Source organism: Aplysia californica, unplaced genomic scaffold, assembly GCF_000002075.1.
Source record: "Aplysia californica isolate F4 #8 unplaced genomic scaffold, AplCal3.0 scaffold00039, whole genome shotgun sequence".
NCBI lineage: Eukaryota > Metazoa > Mollusca > Gastropoda > Aplysiida > Aplysiidae > Aplysia > Aplysia californica.
The window spans coordinates 737556-751662 of record NW_004797309.1 but is presented as its reverse complement, the minus strand read 5'-3'; the positions used below and the strand labels follow the sequence as shown (position 1 = coordinate 751662).

At 35.7% G+C, this 14107-nt stretch overlaps 2 protein-coding genes across 2 annotated transcripts in view; one reads left to right on the top strand and one right to left on the bottom strand.

Annotated features, from left to right (window-relative positions):
• Positions 1 to 6644, top strand: part of LOC101846334 (NADH dehydrogenase [ubiquinone] 1 alpha subcomplex subunit 13) — an 8672-nt gene extending 2028 nt beyond the window's left edge. Inside the window, exons 2-4 of the mRNA XM_005091994.2 lie at positions 2169 to 2247; positions 2843 to 2914; positions 5938 to 6644. Of these exons, the coding sequence (XP_005092051.2) occupies positions 2169 to 2247; positions 2843 to 2914; positions 5938 to 6142 (356 nt within the window). The 3' untranslated portion in view covers positions 6143 to 6644. The remainder of the gene's footprint in view (positions 1 to 2168; positions 2248 to 2842; positions 2915 to 5937) is intronic.
• A 1262-nt stretch (positions 6645 to 7906) lies between these two features.
• LOC101845903 overlaps positions 7907 to 14107 on the bottom strand; it is an 8028-nt gene continuing 1827 nt past the window's right edge. Inside the window, exons 3-8 of the mRNA XM_005091992.3 lie at positions 13462 to 13568; positions 12922 to 13156; positions 12254 to 12372; positions 11410 to 11608; positions 10063 to 10154; positions 7907 to 9375 (exon numbers count right to left, since the gene is read on the bottom strand). Coding sequence (XP_005092049.1) covers positions 9223 to 9375; positions 10063 to 10154; positions 11410 to 11608; positions 12254 to 12372; positions 12922 to 13156; positions 13462 to 13568 — 905 coding nt within the window. The 3' untranslated portion in view covers positions 7907 to 9222. The remainder of the gene's footprint in view (positions 9376 to 10062; positions 10155 to 11409; positions 11609 to 12253; positions 12373 to 12921; positions 13157 to 13461; positions 13569 to 14107) is intronic.

The following is a 14107-nucleotide window of genomic DNA, read 5'->3' as shown; positions in this document are numbered from 1 at the left end:
ATCATTTTTTAACTTTGTTTTGGTCAATTTGATCGTCCACACCGATAGACAGTATTCAGAAAGAGACAGAGAGAGAGAGCGGGGAGGAGTAGATCTTGCGAGAACTTCCGGGCAAAACAAAATGGCGACCCGCATAGTTCGGCTCGATTCGAAAAGTGAAATCCATAGCATCTTTGAAGACGATCAAATTAGCGTAAACTTTTGTGCTATTATAACGTAATTTTTTCTTGGCTTTTATATCAATTTTATCATCCACACCGATAGACAGTGTTCCAAAATGAGGAAAAACAGGTCTTGTTTCACACCGGGTGAGAATAGCCTACGCTGGCAAGTCTCACCCGGAGTGAGAGGTAGATCGTGTATTTCTATTCTCACCCCGGGTGAGAATAGCCACTTCCAATGCAAAGAAAAGATTTTCCTATGTGTAGGTTATCCATATTTTACCGACTTTTACAACCTCATAACTTTTTTTATTTATGAACCGATATATATAAAATTCAAAAAGCATAATTCTTAGAATTGAATTTAACTCTTTCTTATGTACCAAATAAAAAAATGATCAAGCTAAAAATTAAATTTTCTTTGGCATTGCTACATTGTTTATAAACATACAAATTAAAACAGAAAAAAAACAAACAAACATGGTGAGATCTAGTCAACAGTTACTGGTGAGGGAATCCCGAGAGTCTTGGGGGAAATCCCGGAAGACGACAAAAGTAGATGGCGGAATACGTCATCTAGATCTATTTGGGCCAATCACAGAGGTGTGCTAGGTGCTCGCTGTACATCACATTCATGGCACAAACCGATCGCCCGACTCGCGATCTAAAAAACAACGCGTTTTTTTTCAGCCACGAGTTAGGCGATCGGTTTAAATTGGAACTGGTTGTTAGACTTGAGCCTTAGTTACTCAAGGAAATTGTCAAATTCTTTCATGACGTACGAGAACTGTCCGTTTTATCAAATTGGGTAATTCTGTGTTTTTATAATTTCTTGTGTAGAATCTATCTTCGTGCAATTCTCTAAATTGTGTTACAATCGAAGGGGAGATCCTCCTCCTTAGAAAGCCACCTATGAAATGTTTCTTTGCAAGCTCTCTTTGTGCTTCTATTAATTAACAAAAGATATGAAAAAAGATAAAAGAGGCTTACTGCGTTAACAAAAGACTGGCTTTTAATTTTAATTTAAAGCATACAATAGATCACGTCTTGCCTTATGGTTTTGAGGTATCATCCTTTTTAAGTACACTAGACTATCTTGAATGTTTGAGTTTGCTCTGACTCTGAGATTGTTTGTGCTTTTTTTTTCTTTAAATTTGAAATTGCAATGCTGGGATTATAAATTTTTTAACTTAAACTGTTAGCAAAATAACAAAAAAGTTCTTTGTACACAGCAGGTCTTTGTTGTGTTGTTAAAAATGTTTCTCTGTTAGTAAACTTAGTCTTAAATAATATTTTATTTTTTATAGAAAAGAAGAGTGTCTTTTGACCTAGTCTCCATACTGCACAGTCACACTGTTCTGTCAGTGTGTGGAAGCTTAAGCATCAGTTCAACACATTGGGTGATCTTGACACACATAACTTCAAGTTCATCATTGACAATCAATTAAAAAATGAAACTTTAACTGCACAAGCTTCTTCGAGGGTCATTTTGCTTATTTTTGATACGCTGATTCTGACCTAGATCTTTCAAAATATATCAGGCCCAGGCAGCATTTGATTTCTTGATTTGATCTTCAATCCAATGTCTAATCTGCCAATGTTTATGCTATAGGCCCTATCCAGTGAGTTTTGCAGTTGTATGTCGAATGATCAGGAAAGCCAATAATAAATAAGTATTCTGATTGAATTATTTGTTGATTATTGGTTGAAATAGTTTTCTCATTCGTAGCATTAGAAGCACACTGTCTTGCCTATCTAGTCTGAACTTTTAAGTCTCATATTATGAATGCATACACAAATAACATATCATGTATGACTATATTATGAAACTTTCATTAAATTTATTTTTCCTTGCCTGGTTATATGTTACGAAACCCAAGACACTTTACAAACTGTGGAATAAAATTTATGTATTACTTTTTGAGCACGCTCTTTTGTGTCAGTTTTGTTCAAGTAATTAAAAAGAAGAGTGCAGATTTTCAATCCCCCAAAAATATTTCTCCCCAGGTTTCACCCAATTTTTCGCCTTTGTTGGCTTCACTACTGCTGCATGGGTAGCATTTGCCAGAAACAAAGCAAAGAGAGAGTAAGTGCTAAATGTTAAAATGTAGTTTGGATTCTTGTTAAAGTATGACAGTTTAGGATTTCAATGCTTTTTACTTGCAAAATTTTGAAATTTATTTTCTTGCCTTTTTCAATTTGTAAGTAATCTAAGTATAATGAAAAGGAAAAAGAATGTATCTTACATTTTCTTTTATACTGTGTAAAAAAATATACCAGTTTTATTCTGAGTAATTTTAGTTCTAATGGACTTGTGTGAAGTATTTAAGTAAAGTAGCCTACCTGATGTTAAATTCCTTTAGCCCAAAGTTCACATTTTGATTGACCCCACGTAGACTGTGTGAGGAGGTTAGTGGCTAAAAAGAATAAATGTATATGGGGACTGTTGAGCTATGCATATGTCAAGCTGAGAGTTTGTTCGTGAAGCATTTTTTCCAAAATTTTTGTCCGATTTCCTTTTTGGGAACATTTGTTGTGTTGTGTGGGTTCTTGAGACATTTTTCAGCTGCGATGATTCTTTTACTTTGTGTTATTCAGTCTTGGTCGTTTGAGATTTAGAGAATGCAAATTTTTTTTGTTGTTACTTGCATTTTTTTTAAGGTTATTCATTTCTGTTTCAGTCGTGAAGCGTTGGAACTGAGAGATGCTCGCATTGCCATTGAGCCCTTTATCCTTGCAGAGAGAGATCGTGCGTAAGTATTTTTTTTAAAATGTCTTCCTTCTATGAGGTTTGTGATAGGTTCATTCTTCCATCTGTGGGTGGTGTGCTGCTAATTCTTTCCTATCAAAACATCTGATGTTCTTTTCTTTCTTCCTTCTTTTATTTACCTTTTGTATGTTACTCTCTCTCTAATCTTCAGCACATATATTATCTATGGGCTGCAAGTGCTCTCAAACTGTTGCTAAAACAAACAAAAAGCAACCCGCTTCCATCCTAAGTTTTTCATTTGTGGGGTTTTTTTTTTTTGATTTTTATGTCTTTATTTTGTTTTTGTGAAATATGTGCTGTAGTCTTAGAGTTTTCTATACTGTGCTATATACTGTAGCGTCCAAAAGAAACTTAAAAATGTAAAACAGAGCAGTTACAAAATCCTTTGGGCATAGACTCAGATGTCACAGAGAGTTGCAAACAAAAGCATCTTAACTGGGAGCAAAGTCACGTTTCTTTAGCTGCTGTTTAATGGGGCCCCACATATCTGTAGGATTCATATCGCGGCTATTTACTAATGACCACTCTGTCTTTGTTATGATTTTCTTTTCTAAGAATCGGCTAAAGCCTGTTGGCCCTGTGAGTAGGTGCTTTGTCCATGCATAAAGATGTCTACTTGAATGACACCATGACGAAAATAAGGATACGACGTGACGTTCCAGCACTTGCTTGATGTAGTCCTCGAAACGAAGCCTTCCGTTGATTCTCATGAGTGGAGTTTTGATCATTCCACCCAGGCCACGCCAAATCATGGCAGTTTCATGGTCTTTGTTCCTCAGTGACAGATGACTAATATCCAAAATGTAACTCTGTCCATGGTCAAATAAAGTTAATGCACGAAACAAAAGGTTCGTACACAAAACACAAATGAGCACATTTAACATTAAGTTGAAGTTTTGCGTGATATTTGTGACTGCTCAGTTTTCCTATCTGTCTGAAAATATCATAATTAAACGATGTTCGCTGCAGAGAGAATAATATTCTCCATTCATCTCATATACAATACATGTCCATTCCACTAATATTAAGACACTAATACAAGCGCAAACACAATTTTACGTTTCTTTGATTTCACACAATTTTGCCAAGCATGATTTTCTAAGATCAGTTGTGAGTTGCCATGTCCCTGATGACTCCGGTCGTAGATGAAAAGTTAGTGTGCCAGATGATGCAGAATTATTTTTCTTTAGTTGGTAAGCTGAATGAGTGGATAGTGAAAAGCTTTAACACAATAATTGGGTGAATACATTTTTAAGTTTCTTTTGGACGCCACTGTTTGGCAAAATAACCTAAGATTTATTATTGCATAAATGAGTGTAAAGGGTTTAACCCTATCCGTACGCCCTGGGCGGGGTCATTTTGTACCCCCGGGATTGTATTCTCCACAATTTAGAATACTTCTAGTGCGAATATCTCTTTGAAACTTTCAGTATTTCTCAAAAAGTCATTCTGACAGACTGCTATGCAAAGCGTATGGATCGGATTAACTAGTAAATTTCCTCTTTGGAAAGTGGTGCCCTGAGTTCCCCACGTCGTATGGATACGATAGTAAAACACGACGTACGGATAGGGTTAAGCTTGAAGGTTTAAGAGATAATAAATGTGTTTTTTTTTTTCATTATATGATATTCTAAATCACAGTTGTGGGTGCAGTAAACCTTATGTTCATTGACGAAGGACTCTGAAACCCCACACTTAAGAAAGCAATTAATATTTCAGAGTTATTTTTTCTGCTGTAATGGGCTTCCTTTATTAAATTTTTCTAACAATGTGAAACTTTGTTCCCAATGAAATAGATCCTCCTGAGTTTAGATGTACTTTAATGGGCATTTGTGCTGAAGTTCTTTTCTTTTAGTTTAGTTTGGTAAGAGTTTTACAGCTCTCGCAACTGCGTGAGGTCATAAGAGCGCGCAGTTTGCACATTAAGTTGTCAATTTTCTGTTTTGGTTAGGAACTAATTTTGAATTTTGCCCAGGTGGCGGCAGAAGCTTACTCTTGTCGTTTTAAGGATAACCGAGGGATCTTTTAATGTGCCCATCTTGCACAAGGTACCTCTGAGGTTTTTGTTACTGTTATCCAAGAAGGTGCTTGATCTTACCTATCCTAAGATCAGGGGTGTGGCTGAGAGACAGCATTAAGAAGGGAACAAGAGTAGCAGTAGAAAGAGTCAGGAGCCCAAAGGAGAGGGGAAAGTAGTGGGGAGGGGGGGGATGAGGGGAAGCAAAAAGTGGAGATGAAAGCAGATGAAGCAACATGACTGGAGAACAGGACGGGAAAGGAGAAAATTTTATAGAAAAAAATTTTCCGCCGCTATCAGGTTTTTAACCCGCAAATGAGAGGTGAACAGTGTACCTCTTGACCACAAGAGCCCCCTGTCCTTTTGTTTAATTCAAATTCCAGGATAAGCATTCCTCTTTTGGTGGAGATGGAGGATTGAACCGAGTACAATCAAAATCATTGAAGTAAGACAGCTACCCGTTGCTGAGCAGAAAAGTGGTTGTCTTAGACAGGGACATCTTGGACAGTGTCATTATAATCTACAAAAAGTTACATGAGGAAAGTAGGAAGTCTTTATTTGTACAGGTGATTTTCTCGGACAGGTGGCAATTAAAGCGGGTTTGAATGTAGTTGTCATGTGTTTTACTGAAAGTTTTGATGCTGCGTGTATCTTTTTGTAGTATAATCTTTCTGTCAATTTTGTATTATTTTTCTTTTTTCTTTACCTCATTAAATTAATATATGACCATGAAAAACTATGATGGCAGGTGCTGTTATGTGGTTTGCTCCTTCTTTTTTATCAAACATCTATCGTTTTTGTCTGTCCTCCTATTCTTGTGTTTGTTACTCTCTTGTAGTACTTCTAATGTTTGGCACCTGTATAACCTAATAGTGTTGCAAGTGCTGTAAAGCACTTACTTAAACAAAAAAATCTATGATGCCAAGCCTTTTTTTCTTCAATAGAACTTGTGTGCTGAGTGGTTGTTCTACTCTTTTATCTTTCCCAAGTTTCCTGAAGCATATAAGGAAGAACAGAGATGAGGAGAACGAGCTGATGAAGGACGTGAAGGGCTGGGAGACGGGCACCCTGTGGGGAGAGCCTGTGTACCACAACGTCCGCGACCGCTTCAAGAGAGCTTCACTGGAGGAAATCATCACTCACATGAGCCCGAAAGACCAGGACGACTTCTTGTGGGACAAGATGAAACGATGAGCTTACAGTCTTAGTTCTTTAGGTGTGTTTTTAATGAAGTGTGTTTCGTAGTCAGTGCATTTGTGGATCCCATTTCATGGACTTCAAACATATTTTTCGACAGACAGATATTGAGGCTCAGTTTTTCTGGTATAGATCTATGATGTTGGAATACCCTCTGAGAAACTGTTGTTTAAAAAGATTTAAAAGAAACACTCTTGCCATCACATGAAGTATAAAGTGTAGTTATCCCAAAATTTCCTAAAACTTCCATAGACTCATAAAAATCTAGATTCTATGTTTGTCTCTTGCAAACGGTATTTGAAATGTTGCTTTGTCCTGGACATAACAAATATTGTCAGTTGTCCTGCTTTGAGTTTTGAGTAAAATTGAATGAATGAGGAGACTGTTGTTACATAGTATACATGTAATTTTGCTTCGTGTTTGATAATTTTCAATTGTAACAAATGGTTCACATCTTTCGTTAGAATTGGGAATTAAATATTTTGTATTTAACACAGTTCCTCTTGCTTGGTGGTTTTCATTCATGAAGTTTTCATCTTTGTTTACATGTACAAGTAGATTTAGCATTGTTATTTTAGAATTGAGATATTGTGTCTGATCTCTCTCTTATTCTGATATTTTTCTCTCTTAATTTCTTGCTAAGTACAATACAACCCCGTTGAAATTATATTACACAGTGTTTTTCCTATAGCTACACTATTACTATTTAAATCAGCATATCGACAGCTGAACACAAGAAGTGACTAGATATCCACTTTTTAGTTTCAAGAAAGAGTTTGAAATTTTGATGATTTTGACATCTCTATAACATAGTAAAAAAAAGAAGTGTTAGATCTAATATCCCAATACCGAATTGAGCGTAGATATTTACAGAGGTAAAAGAGCAGATTAAAATCTCACTACCCAAATTGATTGTTCCATTTCGATCAAAAGTGGATATATAGCATAGTCACTTCTTGCGTTCGGTAATCAATATCCCTGCTGTAGTCTGAAAAATGAGTAGGCTACTAGGTAACTTCATTTTTTTATTTTTTTTACTCCCCCTGTAGTAAAACAAGGAAAGACTGAGTTCTTTTTTTTTGTCTGGAGACACTGAAAATATATACATAAAATTTTGTGAGGTCTCATTTTCATGGAGCACACAAAGAAAAACAGGAGTGATCAGTCGTTCTTTTATGTTTTTTCATAGTTTTTATTGCACAACAAAAAATAATATGGCAAGAACAAGCTCACTCAGATTCATGGTGATAGTGATGACAAGAAAAACATTGTGATATGAAGTACATAATCTCCATAAAATATATATATTGTAAAAGATATAAATATCACTCTTGTGTTGCAAAATCACAAACACCACAGCACTGCAGGTGATAATACTGGTCATAGGCCTATATATTATAATGTAAACATCATGTACATCAACGTTTGACTATCGTTGGCAAGTATGGTTGGCAAACATCACAAAAATTAAACTTTTGAGACAATTGTGTCATGACGCAATGGAATCAGGCGTTCGTCAGTTTTTGAACATGTGGAGTTATTGGTATCGTCGGAAGGCTGATTTATTTGCCTTGATTCTAATGAAATAAACATCCATTTCTCTTGAATAGAACTCAAGATATTTGAAATTGAAGGCAGTCAGGTCGCCTGGTTTCAGTGGTGAAATTAGCGAGAAAATAACCGCCAAAGTTTGGTAACTTCAATAGCTAAAGTTTCTTTGAAAACTATAAAATGACATATTTTGTGCCTTTAATCTATGTTTTTCAGTAAAATGCTCATGGAAATGTGTTTTTATATGGACATAAAAGAGGTTAAGCGATATTTAATTAAAATTTCGAATAAAATGTCCAAACTCGTGGAAAAATACCTGATTCTCCGATCTTATTATTTTGACGAGCACCTGATTTCGCCACGATGCCTCAGAATTATTTTACTTGACATAAAAATTTACTGTTCGCATTTATATTACACCTATTGTGAACAAACTGAAAATGATTTGTGCACACATTAATGCCAATGAAGCCCTATTTAGTTACATTTTGACTGTAAACCACAGTTATCCAGACTTTTGTCTAAAAGTAAGACGAATACTAATGGTATAACATTAACAAATGCTATATTTTTGTAAAAGTACTTCTTTTAAATTATGCAATGAATTATATCAAAGTCATATCATTGGCTTGAATCAGTGGAGCTCTCCATGCCATTTTGTTATTCTCTTTAGTGCTTCCACCAGGAAAATACTGTCTTTAAACTCGTAATATCATAATGACATAATAACTGTCAGTTTCCTGTGCTTTGAGTATTGAGAAATGACATAATACCACATATAATATAGAATATGACTTTTTTTTTGGTAGCTTATCTGAAAATCAGCTGAAAATCTTGATAATAATACTGACTTTGCATACATATATAATTATATAATATTTACACATATAAAGGAGTATTCAAAGCAAAATGGCTTCACAAAGTACAATGTAATGGACGCCTTCAGATACAATTCTGAGAGATTCAACATGATAAAAATAAGTGAATAAAGAATAGTTGCTCCCTAATAATATAGAAATCATTCCACTTGGAAAGTGCTCAATGCAATACACATTTCACAGTAATACTAGTTGGCCTTATTTTATATTTTTTTAAAAATATGAGTAGGCCCATAACTATAATAATACTGTAAACAACCAAGTAAGTCAAATAGCACTTAATCTTTTATTTGCATACAGAGGCACGTAGTCAACTATTTGGAAAGTTTTATTTTAGTTTAAAGGGATGTAATATGAGCAATAAATTGCTGTGTGGTGGTAATTCTGAAATCTGGATGCAAAAGTTAATGTGAAGAGGTGTTGAAACCCCTTGTATCTTTCTAGGTGCGTGTCCTCTTTGCATACATCAAGGGTAGTACGTAGCTGTAGATTTTTATTTTTATTTTGTTTCAACTTCAACTATGGAGCCAGCTATGACTTGACAGTTTTGTACCACAATCTATCGAATAGAATTTTTCTTTTGTGGACAGTCTACAATTCGAAAGTATCAAGTACTGGTCATAAGACGGTGTATTACTGACTCCTTCATCAGATAGCCATAGTTCCCAGTGGGACAGAACTACGCTGCAGTCGTCCAGAGTCGTAGACAAAATTCTGTAGCGGTTTCGGGACGAACTCATCTTGATGGGTCGTATTGAATGTCATATGCTTCTGGGGTGGCTTGATGTGGGAACTTTGAAGCTAGAAGATACAAAACAAATAAAACGTTACTAAGTCTCATAGTATTAGTAGTAGACTTTCGAAATGGTTTGCTGCAATACACAATGCATCATGTACAGCATTCTACCTTCAAGAGGTACATCATTACCGCACTGCCATATTGACCTATGCCACTTGTCACAGTTTTGAAAATAGATTAAAGAAACGTCCTTATTTCAGGTCTTTTCCTATACAATATTATAATAGCAATAATTTATTTTTCATAACTTGGAAATGTGAAAGCACATTATATTTGTAGGCCTAATATGATTACAATCTTTTTGACAAAATTGTGGCACCTGAGTAACACCCAAGCTGTATGGTGGGGAAGCAGACTTTATATCCACCTCAGCCTGCTCTGGCACAGCTTTGTACTAATCTTTGTTCTTATATCTGAAGTATCAGCGTAAAAATTAGATGCAAAAAAATGGTAAAAGAGTAAAATAAAGAAATCAATACTTGTAAAATACTGAAAAGCCAACATAGGGTTTCATTCAGTTTTCCTAACATCTTGGTCTGCCTTGGCACCCAGCCCAGAACACTTCTTCCAGCATTACATTATTTCTTAATCCAAGCAGAGTTTCTATCAAATTGTTTGAAACTGCAAAACAAAAGTATCCAATGGAAAAGTGAAGAAAGCTTGGGTAAAAAAAGATTTGTTTTTCTTACACTTTCCAGAGCCTTGGCATTTGGAACCATCCTTTCTTGCCTTGGATCTGGAAAGTCGGTTGAGGTGGTAGCTTCATAGGTCATGCTGTTTCCTGTGATTGATAACAATAAGACGACGAATTTATGAGAACAGTGATTCAGATGCAAATACTTATGTGTGCAACTCAGAATGTAACAACCTTTCAACTTAACGTGGCCTTCTCAGAAATTTGTTTTGGTATTCCTGTTAGCTCTTTTGTGGTATCATGCTGGACTACGGTGTGGATGGCACTGGTTTGAATCTCTAAAGGAGCATTCTTGACATTAGGTATTCATGGGAGTTTTCAAGTCTCACCACCGTCATGGTTCAGTGCTTTTGAAGAGGGATTTGGTTCAAGTCCAAAGGGTTAAATGTTTTATATTAGCTTTCTGTTGGGGAATCTAGGGTTCGGCTTTAGAAAAGGGTTGTTCAGTGCCTCATTCAGTCAGTGTAGTAATACAATCAAAATTGACTAGGGCAGTCACTCATTTTCAAGGAGAAAATTGGCTGTCTAAGACAGAAGAGCGTCTTACACAGTGTCAGTATTATTATGTAATAAAAACACAAGAGGGAAAATGGGAAGGGGTCGTTTGTACAGGTGATTGTCTTGTAGAGGTGCCCATTAGAGTAAGTTTGACTGTATTTTGAAGAAAATAGAGTTGATAAAAAAACCTGATCCTCAATTGATCAGTATCTGACTGAAGTTGATAACAGAAGACCTTTTCGTTTTATAATTACAATTTCTCATAAAAACGTCAAAGGAAAACCTTTGGGTTTGGAAAAGTGCAAGAGTCACTTGATTTTCTTTTTTTTTCTAAAAAGAATTTTGCTTACCGTATGGACCTCAATGTACCATTGAGTGTGTGTCCTTAACCCTTTTGTGCACAGAACACACATGTAAGTGTTCAGTAGGAAAAGAACAAGGAAATTCAGGCTTGTGGTACTGGGGTACAAAAAGTTATAGTATAAAGGCAAATAAACCAAACTTTAAACCATTTTTTTACGGGTACGAAAAATCAGAGGTTCAATAATTGACCTGACTTTAACCCTATCCCTGACAACATATTTCCCATCACATTCCTGACAACATGGGTGGATCACACCCGTATAGTCCACATATAGTAAAAAATGATTTTATCTGATTCCTGACAACATGGGTGGATCACACCCATACACTTAAACCTAGAGAAACCCATATATATATATAATAATAATAATAATAATAATGAAGGCCTACCAGGTGAGTAATAAAAAAATTGAAATTACTCATTTCTTTTGAGACAAAGACATAATGTAGCCTATGTTGTCATTAAACTGTGCATGCTTACTGCAGTAATCAATTGGAATTGAGCTTGGGATGTAGTGGCTTTGTCGGTCATATGAGTAGGGCACCCTTTTCGGCTGGAAAACTTCCTTGGTGGAGGTACTGTAGTAACGTTTGTCCAGGTCTGGATCCCCAAACCACACGTTGCTTTGTGTTCGTCTGTTTGCTCCAGATACAATCCTGTTGTGAAGGCCTAGTGCTGGCTGTATAAAAATAAATGTTCATGCATGAATTTTTGAAGATAAAAGTATCAATTCATAAATGTTAAAATGGTAAAAGATCAAGAGATGGACCATATGGAGAAGAGTCACAGAAATTGATGTACAGAAAAATGGGAAGACGTGGATTAACATCAAGATGCTAGCCCAGGATAGGGAAAAATGGAAAGTGTTCGTTCATGACCAATGCCCTGACTCAGGGGGAGAAAGGCAGTGATGACAATGATGATGTTAACATCATTTTACTCTAAATACATGTATACAGGTACACTTCCTGCAGGTGGTTGATGGGTGCTCTGGTGGGGTTTACTCCTTCTTTCCTATCGCTCATCTATCGTCCTTACCTCTCCTCCTTTTCTGAGTTTGCTACTCTCTTGTAACACTTCTCTAATCTTTGGCACTTATATGACTTTATTATGTTGCAATTGCCGTAAAACTCTTACTAAAACATAGTGCACCTCTTGAATCTCTTTAGCTGGAATTGTTACTAAGAGAGTAATAAGAGGTTTACTTTGTTACGCTGATTTTGTGATTCAAGTCTATAGCAAAGTGTTGCTTTAATCTTATTTTGAAGCAAAAATTTATTATACATTTTAAAAATTAAAAGTAACGATTTATACACAATCTTACACTTCCATGGTAAAATCGGCTTGTGGTGAGACTCATTCTCTCTTTATCTCTGATGGCCTCACGGTCTCCAGGGGGAAAGTCACTCTCATTTCTGTGCTTCGATGGTGATGATCTCGACACTGAAACAGTAACAATATATGATGCAGCAATAACGTTTTGGATCTCAATTTACTAGTATTCTTCTAGCTTTCCCCGTGGTTTTATGCAACCCGCATAATTTAGCAAAATTTAATCAGTTTTTGCGTAATTTTTTAGTATTTTCCTTTATCATTCTTTGTTAAAATTAACAGAATCGCATAATTTCACATTTTTGGGCTCAGTTTGCATAATTTCAGAATTTTTCTTGCATAAAACTAAAACGACGGGGACAATTCTAGAAATTATTTTGAGTATGTTTACAAGATATTACTTTCTTGTTTACTATTTTGGGATACGTGTTTCACCACACTGTATAACACACAGAAAGTACCGGTAGTTAATAAGAGAATATACATACAAACTTTTGGAAAGACTATCTGAAAACTAATTTTGAGATTTCAACTACAATAAATGCACAAGCAAAAAAATCAAAATTTATAATAAATCTATGTGTTTTTAGATAATAGAAAAAAAATGACAGAACAAGTTAGTAACATCTAAATTATAATTCAGAGCAGAAAAACACTTACAATCCACAGTCTTTGCAGGGAAGGCTGATGTCATTGTTGTCTCATAGCTATCCCAGACCCCATGTCCATCTCTTTCTTTGTAGTTCGTTTTTCTTAGTTTGCTGCTGACTCCTTGTGTATCAAAAGGAGTATGGCTTTTCAGAGCATCAGTGTAGTCATCGTAGGAGCTTTGCATCACAGACCACTTTGTCTTCTCTTTGTCAGGATCCCCAACTGGAACGTTGTAACTCGGTGGCTTCATGAAAATGAAAACCAGAGGAGGAAATTACACTTATTAGTCATTCTGAAATAAGTTCGCAAATATACATCTCTAACCTTCAACTACATCTTTTACTTTTATAAAAAGCTTTACATTCAGTAATTAAATATACCTACAAAACGTTAATTAGTTTACAGCACAAGCAAACTTTCAATTTTATAAGCTTACTTTGTTTTGAAAGTACATGTATAGGGAACAATACTAAAAGTGGAAAATCAAAGTAAAGACTGTACGTAGAAAAGATTGACATACATGCACTAATATAAGTTATCAAATCTCACCACAGGTAAAATGGGCACTTTGGGGGCCCAGTCGCCTTGAAACTGTGTTCTTGAAACAGAGGTGAAATGTCCTAAACGATTGTCTCCCTTAATTGTCGGTGGTCCATCTGAAGAGTGAAGGAGAAGTTAACTTCAAGTGTTTTTGCTCTTTTCGTTTGTACTTTTATATCTGTTCTTGTGGTATAATGGTTACGTTTTTCATTTTGTACACGGAAATCACGTGTTTAATATCCATTCATTTTTCTACTAGGAGGTAGTATACAATATAGCTCAGCATGGCCATGACAAGCAAAGTAAAAGCAAATTGCTAAACTTGCTTCCTATAATCTGAACTCAGTCAATACGGATGAAAATTATTTATAACAACTTTGATCTTCTTTTCTGAGAAATTTTAAAGGATAGCATGCACTCTACTTCGGGAATCTTAGTAATATATAATAAATACGGAAAGTCAACATCCCCCTGTCACAACATCATAACATGCAGTTGCACCAGCTTTAACTAAGGGTAGGCCTACATTGAAAAGTAAGAATACTGTATAGATATTTCAGGAACACATCAGGTATTCTCTCTCTCTCTCTCTCTCTCTCTCTCTCTCTCTCTCTCTCTCTCTCTCTCTCTCTATCACTTTGTTCCCCCCCCCCAT